The sequence below is a fragment of the Asterias amurensis genome, chromosome 8 (assembly GCF_032118995.1).
Source record: "Asterias amurensis chromosome 8, ASM3211899v1".
Taxonomy (NCBI): domain Eukaryota; kingdom Metazoa; phylum Echinodermata; class Asteroidea; order Forcipulatida; family Asteriidae; genus Asterias; species Asterias amurensis.
Genome location: NC_092655.1, coordinates 19,148,786 through 19,162,395, shown reverse-complemented (window position 1 = coordinate 19,162,395; position 13,610 = coordinate 19,148,786). Strand labels below are relative to the sequence as shown.

The 13,610-nt window shown below is 40.2% G+C and overlaps 1 protein-coding gene across 1 annotated transcript; it reads left to right on the top strand.

Moving 5' to 3' along the window:
* Positions 1 to 123: 123 nt before the first annotated feature.
* LOC139940949 (uncharacterized) lies at positions 124 to 13,146 on the top strand. The gene is made up of 9 exons (XM_071937354.1): positions 124 to 1,061; positions 1,727 to 3,544; positions 3,828 to 3,961; positions 4,456 to 4,574; positions 5,080 to 5,223; positions 5,607 to 5,752; positions 7,612 to 7,766; positions 8,290 to 8,431; positions 8,931 to 13,146. The coding sequence occupies exons 1-9, from the start codon at positions 413 to 415 to the stop codon at positions 9,140 to 9,142; spliced, it is 3,519 nt and encodes a 1,172-aa protein (XP_071793455.1). The 5' UTR covers positions 124 to 412; the 3' UTR covers positions 9,143 to 13,146.
* Positions 13,147 to 13,610: the final 464 nt, after the last annotated feature.

The window sequence follows — 13,610 nt, the reverse complement described above, 5'->3', positions numbered from 1 at the left end:
GCTCACATACACCTCTTGAGGGCGCTGTTCACCCACACCAAACTTTGGTCCAAAATTCAAAACCTCCTCAAAACACTTGATTGAGTGATTGAGTGCTGCCGGCCGGGGAATTCCTAGTCTTGGTGCAAGACGTTTCTCGTTTCCTTTTCACACACACCGCGGCCAATTCACCGACAGCGCGCGCAACGACTCAACTGACTTATTCACCAACAGCGCGCGCAACGACCGAGTCGTTGCGCGCGCGCGCTGTCGGTGAATCGGCCGCGGTGTGTGTGAAAAGGAAACGAGAAACGTCTTACACCAAGACTGGGAATTCCAAGCTGCACGTTTTGACATCTGGCCGATCTTCCTGTCTTTATTTTGGAAATGTCCCCAGTTTTGTTTAACTCACCGCAAATCTCACACTCACGACATGGCAGATACAGATGAAAGTGATGATGATATTTGGAAGTACAAATCATTGAAAAGGATTAGAAAAACGGAGAACAGCAGCAGTAGCCAAAGATGTTCCTTCTCTTCAAAAAAGAAGAATTTTAATAGGCCTGCTTTATCTCAGCAGAGTCTAGTGACTACTTATACTAGTACTAAAAAACATGTGAAGAAGGAGGCATGTTCACAGAGAAAAACACGGCACACAGTGAAGAAAGAACAGGTTCGAAAGTCTGATGTTAAAAAATCATCTCCAAGTTCGCAGAAAAAGAAAAGGGTCAAGTTGGCTGGAGACTGTACGCCTAGGAAATTAGACAGGGATTCAGTTTTTGATTCAGAATCGACCCCGCAACGTAAAAAACAGAAGCAGCTGAAACTTGAAGAATGCTCCCCAATTAAAATAATTGGAGGAAGCTCTTCTCAAGAACAATTTTCCCAACCTACGAAGACTAAGAGGCGAAGGAATAGTCGCAAAGGATTTGAGAGCAATGAACCAAGGAGAGGCGTGGTCGAGAAGGAGAGGTTAACACATCAGGAAAATGGACTCAGCAGTATTCCGCCGACTGGACGTGGTCGTGGACGTGGGGAAGGAAAAGTCAAGCAGACGAAAGGAGCCGAGTCAACAGACCAAGGTGTCTGATTGTGATTGGATTGGACTTTGGAGTAGTGTTTTTTTATTTTTTTATGTTTCTGACAAAGAAGTTGCTGTTGCATTGTTGGAATAGTTAATTGTTTTATTTGAGTTTCTTTCCTTTGAAATAATTGGAGGGTTATCTTTGGTAATAGGCCTACTCCAAGAAATAATTACCATAAAAACTTACTTGGTAAAAAGTAAGAAGCACTGCAGCTGTTGATATTTTGATAACATTTTGAGAGATGATTCTTTTCATTTTCAGAAGGAATGCATTCCTTTGAAAACGAAAGGAATCGTTTCGAATGTGCTTTTAGGAGACGGAGATTCAAAAACATTTCAATCTGAAAAACATTTTGTGCAAATGTTTCTCAGATTCTGTGTTTCAGTACGCTGATATGCTCGCCAGATTCCAGGAGTAAATAAAGCAGGCCTGGAATTTAATTGAGAGGGCAAGAAGGCCATTTTCATTTTGCAAATGGGGCTTCCATTGGAAAAACCAAGACCAGGAGCAATTGAGACTATTGTCTGGGACAATTGATGGTATTGTCTCGTGACAATAGATGCTATTGTCTCTGTGGCCTCCATGCAATTTCAGGCCTGATCAAGCTAAAGATCAGTAGTTCAGGTGTTGACTAATTTCATACATTCTTTGTCTGTCAATAGATACCCAGAGAGATCAGCCACTGAACTCGTCCCAAAGGTCGGAAGAGGTCATCACATTGTCTTCTAGATCATCACCGCCTTATGCTGGAAGCCTTAAAGGGGACAGTTTCTCCAGTCTTGACGAGAACAGTAATTCAGCTAAGAAGACATTTTCAACAGAAAATAAGGTGGCTGGACAAGAGTCTACCATGCAAGTCTTCATCCAAGTAGAAAAACCACTTCCTCAAATAAGAAAGAGAAAACACAATGAGACGGCTACATCATGTGACGAGGAGGAAAGATTAATAAAACCTGGAGAAGAGTCTATCTTTCAAGACATGTCAGCTTCTGATAAGGAAGAGGAGGTGAACGAAATCCAAGCTCTTGCCAGTGACGATGACATATTCGCAACACAACCATCTCCAACGTCTTCTCTCTTGCATCTAAGAAGAGATAACGTTCCAAATGTAGACGACGAGATGCCGTCAAGTGCTCAGACAGACGTGTCTACTTCCATCTTAGATGACCCAGCAACAACCCTAGGAGTACAATCTGCTGCACTGTCTGCCCCTTTAACTCAAACGCCTGCTCCTCAAAATGAACCTATCGACAGACAAGAGTGTAGTGATCTGATTCCGCTACCCTCCGCTCATAACAACTCTTTGAAACCTCAAAACTCCTTGCCAGAAGAGAGCAACTCATTCAAGTATACAACACTTCCTTGCCATCATAAGACGAACTCTTCTTTTTCAACTCAAAGCATGAACACACATCAAAGTAGGAACATGAACCTTGATTTAGACCATTGCAGCCAGGTTGACATCAGCATAAGGGTCACGCCACGTAGGAAATCTCAAGACATAAAACAGAAGTCTGGTGTAGCTGCGGACGATGTATGTCGCTCCTTCTTTCGCATGAAAGCCAGCAAGGCCAGACACATACAGGTTATGGTTGATGAGAACCAAGACAGTGAGAGTGCAAACTCGGACTCTGATGTTACAACCATAGATTCTGAGTCTGTGCCTCCCTTCATTACAGACATGAAAAGGCCACAGACCGATACATGTAGCTCTCATACAAACAAGCAGTCTATTTCTAAAGATTCTGAGCTTGCGCCTTCCTTCATTACAGACATGAAACAGCCACAGACCAATAGGTCTAATAGAAACTTGAAGCAGTCTTCTTCTGAAGATCCCGAGTGTGCCTCTTCCTTCACTACAGACACGAAACGGCCACAGACCGATAGCTCTCATAGAAATGATCAGTTTACTTCTGAAGATTCTATGTGGGACTCTTTCATGGATAGTGATTATGCTGCCGCAGACACCCAAAACTTTAACCCCAGTGACAGTGTCAGCGACGCTGCTGCCCAGTCTCCTCCTAATAAAGGACAGGCGTTGAACAACAAGTCCGAAAACGGTTTCACTGACAGCCAACAGCAGCAGGGTGGTAACATGACTACTAGAGAATCAACCTCGGGAAAGGGAACACTCTCTCGTCTTTTTAGTCCCATCACTGGTGCCCTTCCAAAGATAATCAACTCCAAAGCTCTAAAACAATCTTCACTGGCATCCTTCTTCACTGGTATCAAATCAGAGAAAACAGAATCTTCCCAACCATCCAATCAGGGAATGCTTGTGCAAAATAAGAACTGTTTGAACTCTGACCTCTTGAATCGGGCCGTTCCAAAGCCAGCTTCTGCGGGTGGAGTAAGTCGAGGGAACTCCAGTAAATGGGGATTGAGTTCACAGAGTAGTGGAAGTGGAGCGGTTCAAGAACAGACGCAAAGATATGGAAGAGGGCAGCAGAAACAATGTCCATTCTACAAGAAAATACAAGGCAAGAAAAAACCTTTTGAGAATTGTTTCCACTCCAGGGTCAGCTTAAAACTTGAACCTCTTTTGCACAATCTAGGGCCAATTTCATAGAGCTTCTTAAGCATAAAAATTTGCTTAGCACAACAAAGTTACCAGAATAACATTATCAGCTAAACTGCCATGTTATACAAATTGTGATTAGTATCCTGCTCCTTTCTGCTGAGCAAAAACGAAAATTCAGCTTTTAAGCTCTATATGGCCCAAAAATTCATTTCACTTCTTTGTTTCTCTTTCCATATTCTTAGGAACCTCCTTTGTCGTGGACGCCTTTCGTTATGGTGATATCCCAGGATGCAATGCTTACTTCCTGTCTCACTTCCACTATGACCACTATGTAGGTCTAACGAGACACTTCCAGCATCCAATATACTGCAGTAAGGTAAATTTCCTACCAAATTTTGAAGCCCCTCCCACTTGAACCCCACCCCATAAATCCGTCCCCCTGAAACCCAATTCTTAAGCCTCTTCCCTGAAATCAATTTGTCTTAAACCCAAGTCCCGTAAACACTCTCAATCTTGTCCCCTGAAACCTCATCCCCTAAACCCCACCCTGTTAACTCTTCCCCTTAAACCCCTCCCCATTGAACCCTCACCCTTCAATTTGTTCTTAAATCTGTCTCTCTGAAACCCCTCCACTCAAACCATTCCTTTACAAATGTCCCCCTTAAGTCACACTTCCCCATTAAACACGCCTTAAACGCCTTCCTTTAAACCCCCTCATGACCCCTCCCCAAAACCCCTTCCCTGAAAACCGTCTGTTTACCCCTCCCCTTAATCAAAGTTTAACCCTTAAAAAACGCCCAATAATATTCCTTTCCCTCAACTCCTGTATCAGACTTCAAATGGTAGCATAAATTTGTCATTTTGTTTCAGATCACAGCCAACTTGGTGAAGGCAAGAATCAAAGTAGCTTCTAAATGGCTACATGATCTACCGATGAATGAACCCTGCGTTGTGAATGGCGTGGAAGTTACCTTACTAGAAGCTAACCAGTAAGTCTACGAAACCTTAACGCTTGACATTTCAGCCAAGTCTGAATTTATAGCTTTAGCAATGTCTTTGGCCGAAGAGTTAAATGTCCTACTCTTCATTGTTGTTCTTTACAAGTCATGATTTCCATTTGACAGCTCTTTGAAATCATCGTCTTACATCCGTTTCAGACAGGCGCTCAAAAGTTAAGCCGAAACAAATTTTGATTAAATACATGAAAAGTTTGATGTCTCAAACAGTTCTGGAGCGTCTTGGTTTCAGACGTCGATCTTGTCATGAGCCAAACTGAATGCCAAACTGAATGTAAATGTTGGGTTTAGTTCGTCTCTCTGAAACAAAGACTGTTTTGGGTTGACCTAGAGTAGAGCCCCTTCTAATCTATTTGATTTGTCTGAAACAAGTGTTATTTGTTAGTCAAAATGGATAGTTGAACAAGTTTATTTGCATGTCATTGTGATTATAACTTTTAAAATGTTCAATCTCTGGATCTTGAAATTTATTTTTCAGTTGTCCTGGTGCTGTACTTTTCCTGTTTGTTAAAAACGATGGCCGAGTTTTTCTTCACACCGGTGACTTCAGAGCAAGTGCAAGCATGGAGGAACTGCCCCAACTGCGCAACTGCCACGTTGATCAGCTCTATCTGGACACCACGTAATTATTGACAGGGAATTCTTTTTGTATAATAAGACAAATATTGACCCAATTCACTTGATGCATCATCACAATGATCTTGGATGCGCCATTTTGGTGGTCAATGTCACTGTGAGTAATTCAGTGAAGTGCACATTTCAGGCGATGCAGCGTTTACACGTAAACCTGTTGACCACCAAAATGGTGAGCATGGCACAGTTGCTGCGTGTGGCTTGCATGCCAGGGGTCAATAGGAGCAGGACTGTATACTTTGTTGTTGAAAAAGCAAGGGCACCAAGGCATTTTCCAAGTTTTAGGCCATAAAAACTGCAATATTTTTACATAAATGCTCTATACCATGGAAAGCTGCCGTATTGCTAGCTGAATATTTATTTTGACCTCAGATATTTGGATCCGCAGTACGACTTCCCAACGCAGGCTGCGGTGATGGAATATGCGGCACAAGTAGCTGTGGATGCCGTCAAGCAAAACAGCAAGACACTTTTACTTTGTGGAACCTACACCATCGGGAAAGAAAAGATCTTCATTGGTAATATTTTGCTTAACTGTTGTTTGTAATCTTGTCTAAGTATTAATGAGATAATTTGCCCTGTGTTTTTTTTTTTTCGGTAGTATTTGGCCTGTTGTCAATAGGTGATTTTGATGGTAAAGGACCAAGTATTTAGTACTTTTATGTACTTGTCCAGTACTCTCTATTGCTTCTGTTTTATCAGGTTTTTGACAGATTCTTTGTTCGCACATGAACAACATGAGAATATGCTGGTACATAATGTACACACACTGGTACCAGTGCTGGGGTGGATTTCACAAAGAGTTAAGACTAGTCTTATCTCAAGTTGGGACGAGTCCTAACTTAGGACTAGCCTTAAGTTTTTAAGTTCTAACTCTTTGTGAAATCGACCCCTGTTGCATAAGTTTTCAATGATGTAACGGCTTATCTTTTGACTTTTACAGAGGGCGCTGTTTGAGGTTATGACACCATATGCACAGGGGGTGGGGGAAAACAAAATATTTCTGGTAATTTTATCAATGATTGCATGTGAAGATCAATTTTGGTTTTACCATATACATGGTGACATGGTTGGCGTGTGCGTTAAGGGGCCGGGGCCATATGTGAGTTGAGTTGTGCGTTGGTTCTCTGCTGTGCTACGAGGGTTTTCCAGACCATCCGGTTTTCCTCCCTTGGGAAAAATCAAACACTTTCGATCTTGGCTGTGCTTCGTGGTCATGATGGGTTGATGTGGCTGGCAGCCAAAGGCGCCCTTGCATGCCTGCTTCTCGAACATGTTGTAGCCGCGTCCTTCGCAATTCAGCTCTTAGCTGCGAGTAAGGATGATTAGCCCCCCCAAATTATTATTAATATACACCGATGTGTGTTAGCACGTACACTCAGTACTTTACCTGGTAGCAAGAGGCTGTTTAAATCCTATAGTTGAGCAGCGGGTTTCGCAACAAAACAATTCAACACTTTTGAAGACCCACTTGTTTTTTAAATATTTGTACTGCCTTCCAGGTTTTTGGTTACTGTTCGGTTTAAGTTTAAGTTTACTCAATATTGTAATTTGTTTGCTTAGAACTGCTACTGGCTGGTCCGGGTTTTGGGGATGGTTCATTTTTAGACTTTTTAGTGTGTTTTTATAATTGTTTTGCTGTTTTTTAATTTCTTAGGTTTATTAATAATTAAATACTCAGATTAGTGTTTTTTGGCCTTTTCTTTTTAAATTGTTTCTTGTGAAGCGCCTTGAGCGTCTTTTAGGCGGACTTTGGCGCTATATAAGTTTTCGTTATTATTATTATTATTATTAACCCCTTAAAGCCATTGGACCCTTTTGGTTCAGAAAAAAAAAAAAAAGTTCACAGATTTACAAATAACTTACAGGGTTTACAGAAGGCAATGGTAAAAGACTTCTCTTGAAATATTATTCCATGAAATGCTTTACTTTTTGAGAAAACAGCAAAACAATATAAATTCTCGTTAACGAGAATTACGGATTTATTTTAAACACATGTCATGACACGGCGAAAGGCGCGGAAACAAGGGTGGGTTTTTCCGTTGTTTTCTCCCGACTCCGACAACCGATTGAGCCTAAATTTTCACAGGTTTGTTATTTGATATAGAAGTTGAGGTACACAAAGTGTGGGCCTTGGACAACACTGTTTACCGAAAGGGTCCAATGGCTTTAACGCAGGTATTATCAGGCCTCAATGCCCGGCTTACACGCATGACTGCATAGCAGCCTTTGTTTGCCCACAGCTGTACCGGCCACAGACTGCATTCCATGGCTTACCACATACACAGTCCACAGCATTCTGGAATAGATTAGCGGCCAAAGCTGCCTTCTGCCTTCAAGGGGTTAATAACACAACTTTGTTTTGGTTGTCCTGCAGCTATTGCCGAAGCTCTTGGATGCAAAATCTTCATCACAAAAGACAAGAAGAACATTCTGGATTGCTTGGAGAATGACCGTCTGCAGTCCATGCTTACGTTAGATAAATGCGCATCCAGGCTGCATGTTGTTACCATGGCAACACTCTCCCATCAGGTGCAAATACTTGGTTCTCCTTTTACAAATCATTTTGTCCTAAACCTGTTCTTAAAGGTACTGGACACTATTGGTAATTGCTCAAATTAATTGTGAGCATAAAAACTCAATTGAGAGCTATTGATAGTATAAAACACTGTGAGAAATTGCTCCCTCTGAACTAAAATAGTTTTTAAGAAAGAGGTAATTTCTCACTCAAATTAAAAAAAAGACTTCAGGCCTTAAGTCTTTTACTATAATAATAATACGGCACATTATGCATCTGAAAGCACACAAATTTGTGCGACAAGGGTGTTTTTTTTTCTTTCACTATTCTCTTGCATCTTTGATAAGCCATATTGCACTCAAATGAAAAAGAAGGGGAAAAAAAAAACTAATGTAGATTGTACACACTGGTCAGATCATAGTCAATTACATTGAAATATATTAACATTTAACCAATCTAAATGTATTTGGTGAAATTGTGCTTCTGCTACCTTTATTAAAAGCTTTTTAACTTACATTTTGTTGGTCTTTTTCTCAGAAATTGAAGCCGTACCTGTCCAAATTTTCTAGCCACTACAATGCGGTCGTTGCCTTCAAGCCAACTGGCTGGACACACAGCGGCAAGAGAGTGAGTCTTCGACATATCAAGCCCTCCAAAAGTGGTCCAATTGCAATATACGGTAAGGAGATAAATGGGCATTGTCACACGAGGCAGCAAGGAACTAAAACTGCTCAGCTACAAAACTGTCGCACCTGATATTTCTTAGTTTCAGCTCATCACTTTGTAGGGTGTCAAGGATGAGTGGTTTATATCATCAAGTTTAAGTTCTGGTGGTTTAGTCATCAGGGTGTTGGTTCGAGTCCCGCTCATGACACTTGTGTCCCTGAGCAAGACACTGAATATAGTTGCTTATCTCCACCCAGGTATAAATGGGTACCTGTGTGAGGGCAGAGATAGTTCTTGTGATTGGTTTTGCTGAGTAGCCCATATTTGTTGCACAGGCTGTATACTCCCCAGGGAGCTAAGATGGTTTAAGGAATAAATTAAGGTCCAGTAACCAGGGGTAATCATTTTGAAGCGCTTTGAGACACCCTTCAGGTGTGAGAAGTGCTGGTTAAAAATTGTTTTTTATTATAATTATTTTTTTCTTCTATTTTTTGGTTTGTATCCTGCTGCAGGAGTGCCTTACAGTGAACATAGCAGTTTCAGTGAGCTACGGCGCTTCGTTAAATTCACCCGTCCTGTCCGCATCATACCGACGGTCAATATGGGTAGTGCAAAGAATCGTCAAGAGATGAACGGCTATTTTGAAGCTTGGATGAACGAAAAGGAGTCTGCTTCAAAGGGATCGACTCAAGAGCTGGCTGGGATCAAGAAGTGGACGAGATAGTTTCAACGATGAGTTTGTGTCAAGGAGTTTTTCCTACTTGAGTCTATTTTTGGAATGTTTTGCTCTTGGAAAAATCCGAAATATTTTGATTAAATACAGTCTGAAATGTCTATTTAAAGGGTCTATGTACTTTTTGTAGGACAAAAAACACAATGCACAAAGATTTACATGAAACTTACCCAGTTTGAAGACAATGATAGTAAAAAGCTTCCCTGAAAATATTACTTGCTGAGGTGCTGTAGATTTTGAGAAATGAGTAAACAATGTCATGAAAATAATTTTCGTCATGAGATGAAAACTATTTTAGCAAGTAAAAACGTATTTTCATGACACTTTTTTTACACATTTTTCAAAAACTACAGCACCTCAGCAACTAATATTTTAAGGTACGCTTTCTACTATCATCATCTTCAAACGGTGTAAGTTTAATGTACATCTGTGGACATTGTGTATTGTGTTACAAAAAGTACCCAAATCCTTTAAGCTTACACTGCGTGTACATGTAGGTCAGCCTTTGTACTCTATAAAATAATCCTATTTTTTTTCGAAGGACCAAAATTTAATGTTGAAATGAAAGTATTTTTTATGTGAAAAAGAAAAAAAGAAAAGAAAAAAAACAAGGATTAAAATCCTCTCCTCCATTTTTGAGATTCCTAACCATAATCATGAAGACGAGCAGAGCATATCGTGGATAAGAAATTTAGGATTTTTATCTGAATTCAGGCTTTTTTACGCCTGCCTGTTATTCTCTTCAGATGTAAATAAATTATGCTTTTGGTCTACTTCCTGAGATACTGTTCCTGGGACCGCCTAATTAACCCCAGAGGTTATCAAAAGGTGAGAATGCCGTCACTGATCGCACACTTATTATATCCCTGTTAGTTTCATTGCAACTTCGCGCACTTCGCGTACGTGCTGAAAATGTATCAATTTTGAGTGCGCGCCTGTAACGTGTGCGCTTGTATAAACTGACGACGCCGAGCTCATGCGCGCGTTTTAATGCACAAGGAACAGCTAACGTCCAATCATTTGCCTCCTTTGACCCCAGTGAAGGCACTGAACAGATCATTATTTCAAAGTCACTGGTCTCAAAGATCAGTAATGTGATTAACGCACGAAAGAGATGGGAACCATCAAAAGCTCAAATATGGCCCCTGAACATGTCTGGAAGTGCCGCCGAGAGAAAAGTTACAAAATTTGGACAATTTTAGCCGTTTAATTCGCTGAAAAAGGTATTTATTAATGGGAATAACAGTGTTCGTACCCGGTCTACCTTGGTTGGTGGCTGGCGCTGTTAATGGACCTCGCCTCCGGCTCGGTCTGTTAACAGCGCCAGCCACCAACCCGGTCATTACCACGCAGTGAAGACCGGGTACTCGCACTGTTATTCCCTAATTAAATCGTTGCGGTACCCGCTGCCAAAACATAGGATTTGAACTGCCTCTAGCTACCGGACAACCTTCGTAGTCTAGTTGGTAAGACACTGCTCTAGAATTGCAAGGGTCGTGGGTTCGAATCCCACCCAAGTAACATGCCTGTGATATTTTTTCACAGTACTTGGGAAAGTACTGAGTAGTCGGTGCTAACACACATCAGTGTATGGGTAAAAACCAAAATTAATATTTATAGTCCAGTAAACATTTTGAGCTACAAGACCTGCAATCTTGTGGATTGAGTGCTAACACACATCGGTGTATGGGTAAAAACCAAAATTAATATTTATAGTCCAGTAAACATTTTGAGCTACAAGACCTGCAATCTTGTGGATTGTTCCCTCCAAATTCGAGCCCTGTGTAAAGGCACTGGACACTATTGGTAATTACTCAAAACAGTTGTTGCATAGAAACTTACTTGGTATAATGAGCAATGGAGAGCTGTTGATGGTATAAAACATTGCGAGAAGCAGCTCCATCTGAAGTAACGTAGTTTTTGAGAAAGAAGTAATTTCTCACTAAAATATTTGAATCGATTTTGAGACCTTGGCTGAAGTCTCTAAATCAAGCATCTGAAAGCACACAACTTGGTGACAAGGGTGTTTTTTCTTCCATTATTCTCTCGCAACTACGATGACCATTTGAGTTTAAATTTTTCACAGGTTTGTTATGTTATGCATCTGCCGGGATACACCAAGTGAGAAGACTGGTCTTTGACAATTACCAAAGTTGTCCAGTGCCTTTAGTTTAACCTAGTACAGTGCCCCATATTCACTTCTCAATGCATTAAAGAGATCATTCTTCTCTCCTTATCTTTACAATAGTATATAATATATTTTCATATTTTTTCTTGTTTATTAGTTTTTTTAACTGTTATTTGCGAGGCCTATACTCTTTTTTCATAATCATAATAATTATGTTTGTATTATGTTAAACCAGTTGTCTGCTTGTTTGTCTTTTTGTCTTTATGCCATTTTGAGGTCTGGTGGACACAATGCTACAACACTATAAGGTTATTTATCACATCGACCATACCTCAAAAAGGCTTACCCATAGGCCTCCCACATCAAGCTGTGCTTTTGGGATTTGCCTCCATTTTACTACCCTCTCCTGACAATTATTTTTTGTTTTCTTTTGATCTTTTGTTTTTCTTGTACTTTTTTCTATATTATTGTACGTGTATATCATACATTTACTCATATTTATTAGTTTATATTATAGAGTAGATGTTACTTGAATTGAATTGAAATCATTCACCAAAGGGAGAAAGAAATAGTCCACATGGTGTCCAAAACCTGTACTTCTGGTGATGCACAGAGTCTGTAAACCTCCTGAATTGTAACATCTGGGCCCAATTTCATGGCTCTGCTTACCGCCGAATTCTGCGCTCACGATCACAATTCCCCGCTTATGTGCAAGCGCCGAATTTCTGCGCTAGCCTTGTAAGCGTATAATGCCTAGTAACGTGGAGTACGCACGCGCAGGAGCGTAAATACGCTGCTAACCCGTGAAATATGCTTGCCGTAAGCACATAATTCCCTGCTCCCGTAAGCGCCGATTCTGTGCTTACGGTAAGCAGAGCCATGAAATTGGGCCCTGGCGAGGTTTCGGGTCTAGGCTAGGGGTGGGGGGGGGCAGCCCCAATATTCCCATTTATTGATTCTCATAAGAGAAGGGGTAAGCCCATTCATTCTTGTATGGTTGTTTGAAGGTTGTGGCACAGTCTACCTTGTAAACCACTAGTGCTCCTCTGTAAATGATCAGGTCTTGCTTTGAGATGCCCTTGGGCATGATCAAGTGCTTAATAAGAACTCTGAATTATTCTTACATCAATTAATTAATGTGATGACTTTATGGACAAAATATATTTTAAGCAAAAAATTAGTGAGGGACATTGTGAAATTGATGGAATTTTGGCTGATAACTGTTTTTTTGCTAAGTAATATTATCCTGTGCTTAGTAGGTTTTTGTGCTTTATATGTTTATGGCTATTTAGGCTATATGAAATTTGATCCAGGCATATAACTATTTGTTTGCAATTATATCAGGGTCATGTTGCAACAGCTAGTTCCATTTTCCTCATGTTTTATAAACTTGTCCACATTTTCCAAACAGTGTGCTATCAGTAGGATTTGAAACAAGTGTGCTATCAGTCATGAAATTACCACATTTGTATTTGTATACATCAGAAATTGATATTAAAATTTAAATCTTTATATTTTGCCTTTCCTCGTTTTATTTAAAGATCCAAATTCCAAATCTCTTTGTATCAAATTTCTAAAGTGGACAAAATATATTTTAAGCAAAATATTTGTGAGGGACATTGTGAAATTGATGGAATTTTGGCTGATAACTGTTTTTTTGCTAAGCAATATTATCCTGTGCTTAGTAGGTTTTTGTGCTTTATATGTTTATGGCTTTTTAGGCTTTATGAAATTTGGTCCAGGCATATAACTATTTGTTTGCAATTATATCAGGGTCATGTTGCTTTGGTAAGCAGATTGCAACAGCTAATTACATTTTTTCTCATGTTTTATAAACTTGAAATTGATATTAAAATATAAATCTTTATATTTTGCCTTTCCTCGTTTTATTTCAAGATCCAAAATCCAAATCTCTTTGTGTCAAATTTCTAAAGTGAAGGATTCAGAAGGACTTGGGGCCAGCAGGCCCATTTAACAAATGCGTCAGCAGTGCAGGCCTTCAACTTCAAACTTTTAAAGTCCAAACAGTGGAGTTACATAGGCGCAGAGGGACATTTTATGTGAAGAACTGGGCCACACTAAAGCCAAACCTCCTAATCTGTTTTAGTTGAGGATCAATCTTGAAGGGTCGGAAGGTAGTCCTAAACCTTGAAAATAAAGGAAGTTTACTCTCAAACTGAAATGTCACTGGTTTTTTAAATCATCCTTTCAGCAAAACATGTTTGGTTAAAATTTAGCAAAAAGATATCTGAAGACTCCCCTCGATTTTGACACATTTTGTTTAAGGCCGCAACCGACAACTGGTTCTTGTTTAATTATATTCACATGTGA

Coding starts and splice junctions, on each gene's coding strand:
- LOC139940949 (XM_071937354.1), top strand. CDS start 413: ATGGCAGATACAGATGAAAGTGATGATGATATTTGGAAGTACAAATCA. Junction 1,062..1,726: donor AGCCGAGTCAACAGACCAAG/GTGTCTGATTGT, acceptor GTCTGTCAATAG/ATACCCAGAGAGATCAGCCA. Junction 8,432..8,930: donor TGGTCCAATTGCAATATACG/GTAAGGAGATAA, acceptor ATCCTGCTGCAG/GAGTGCCTTACAGTGAACAT.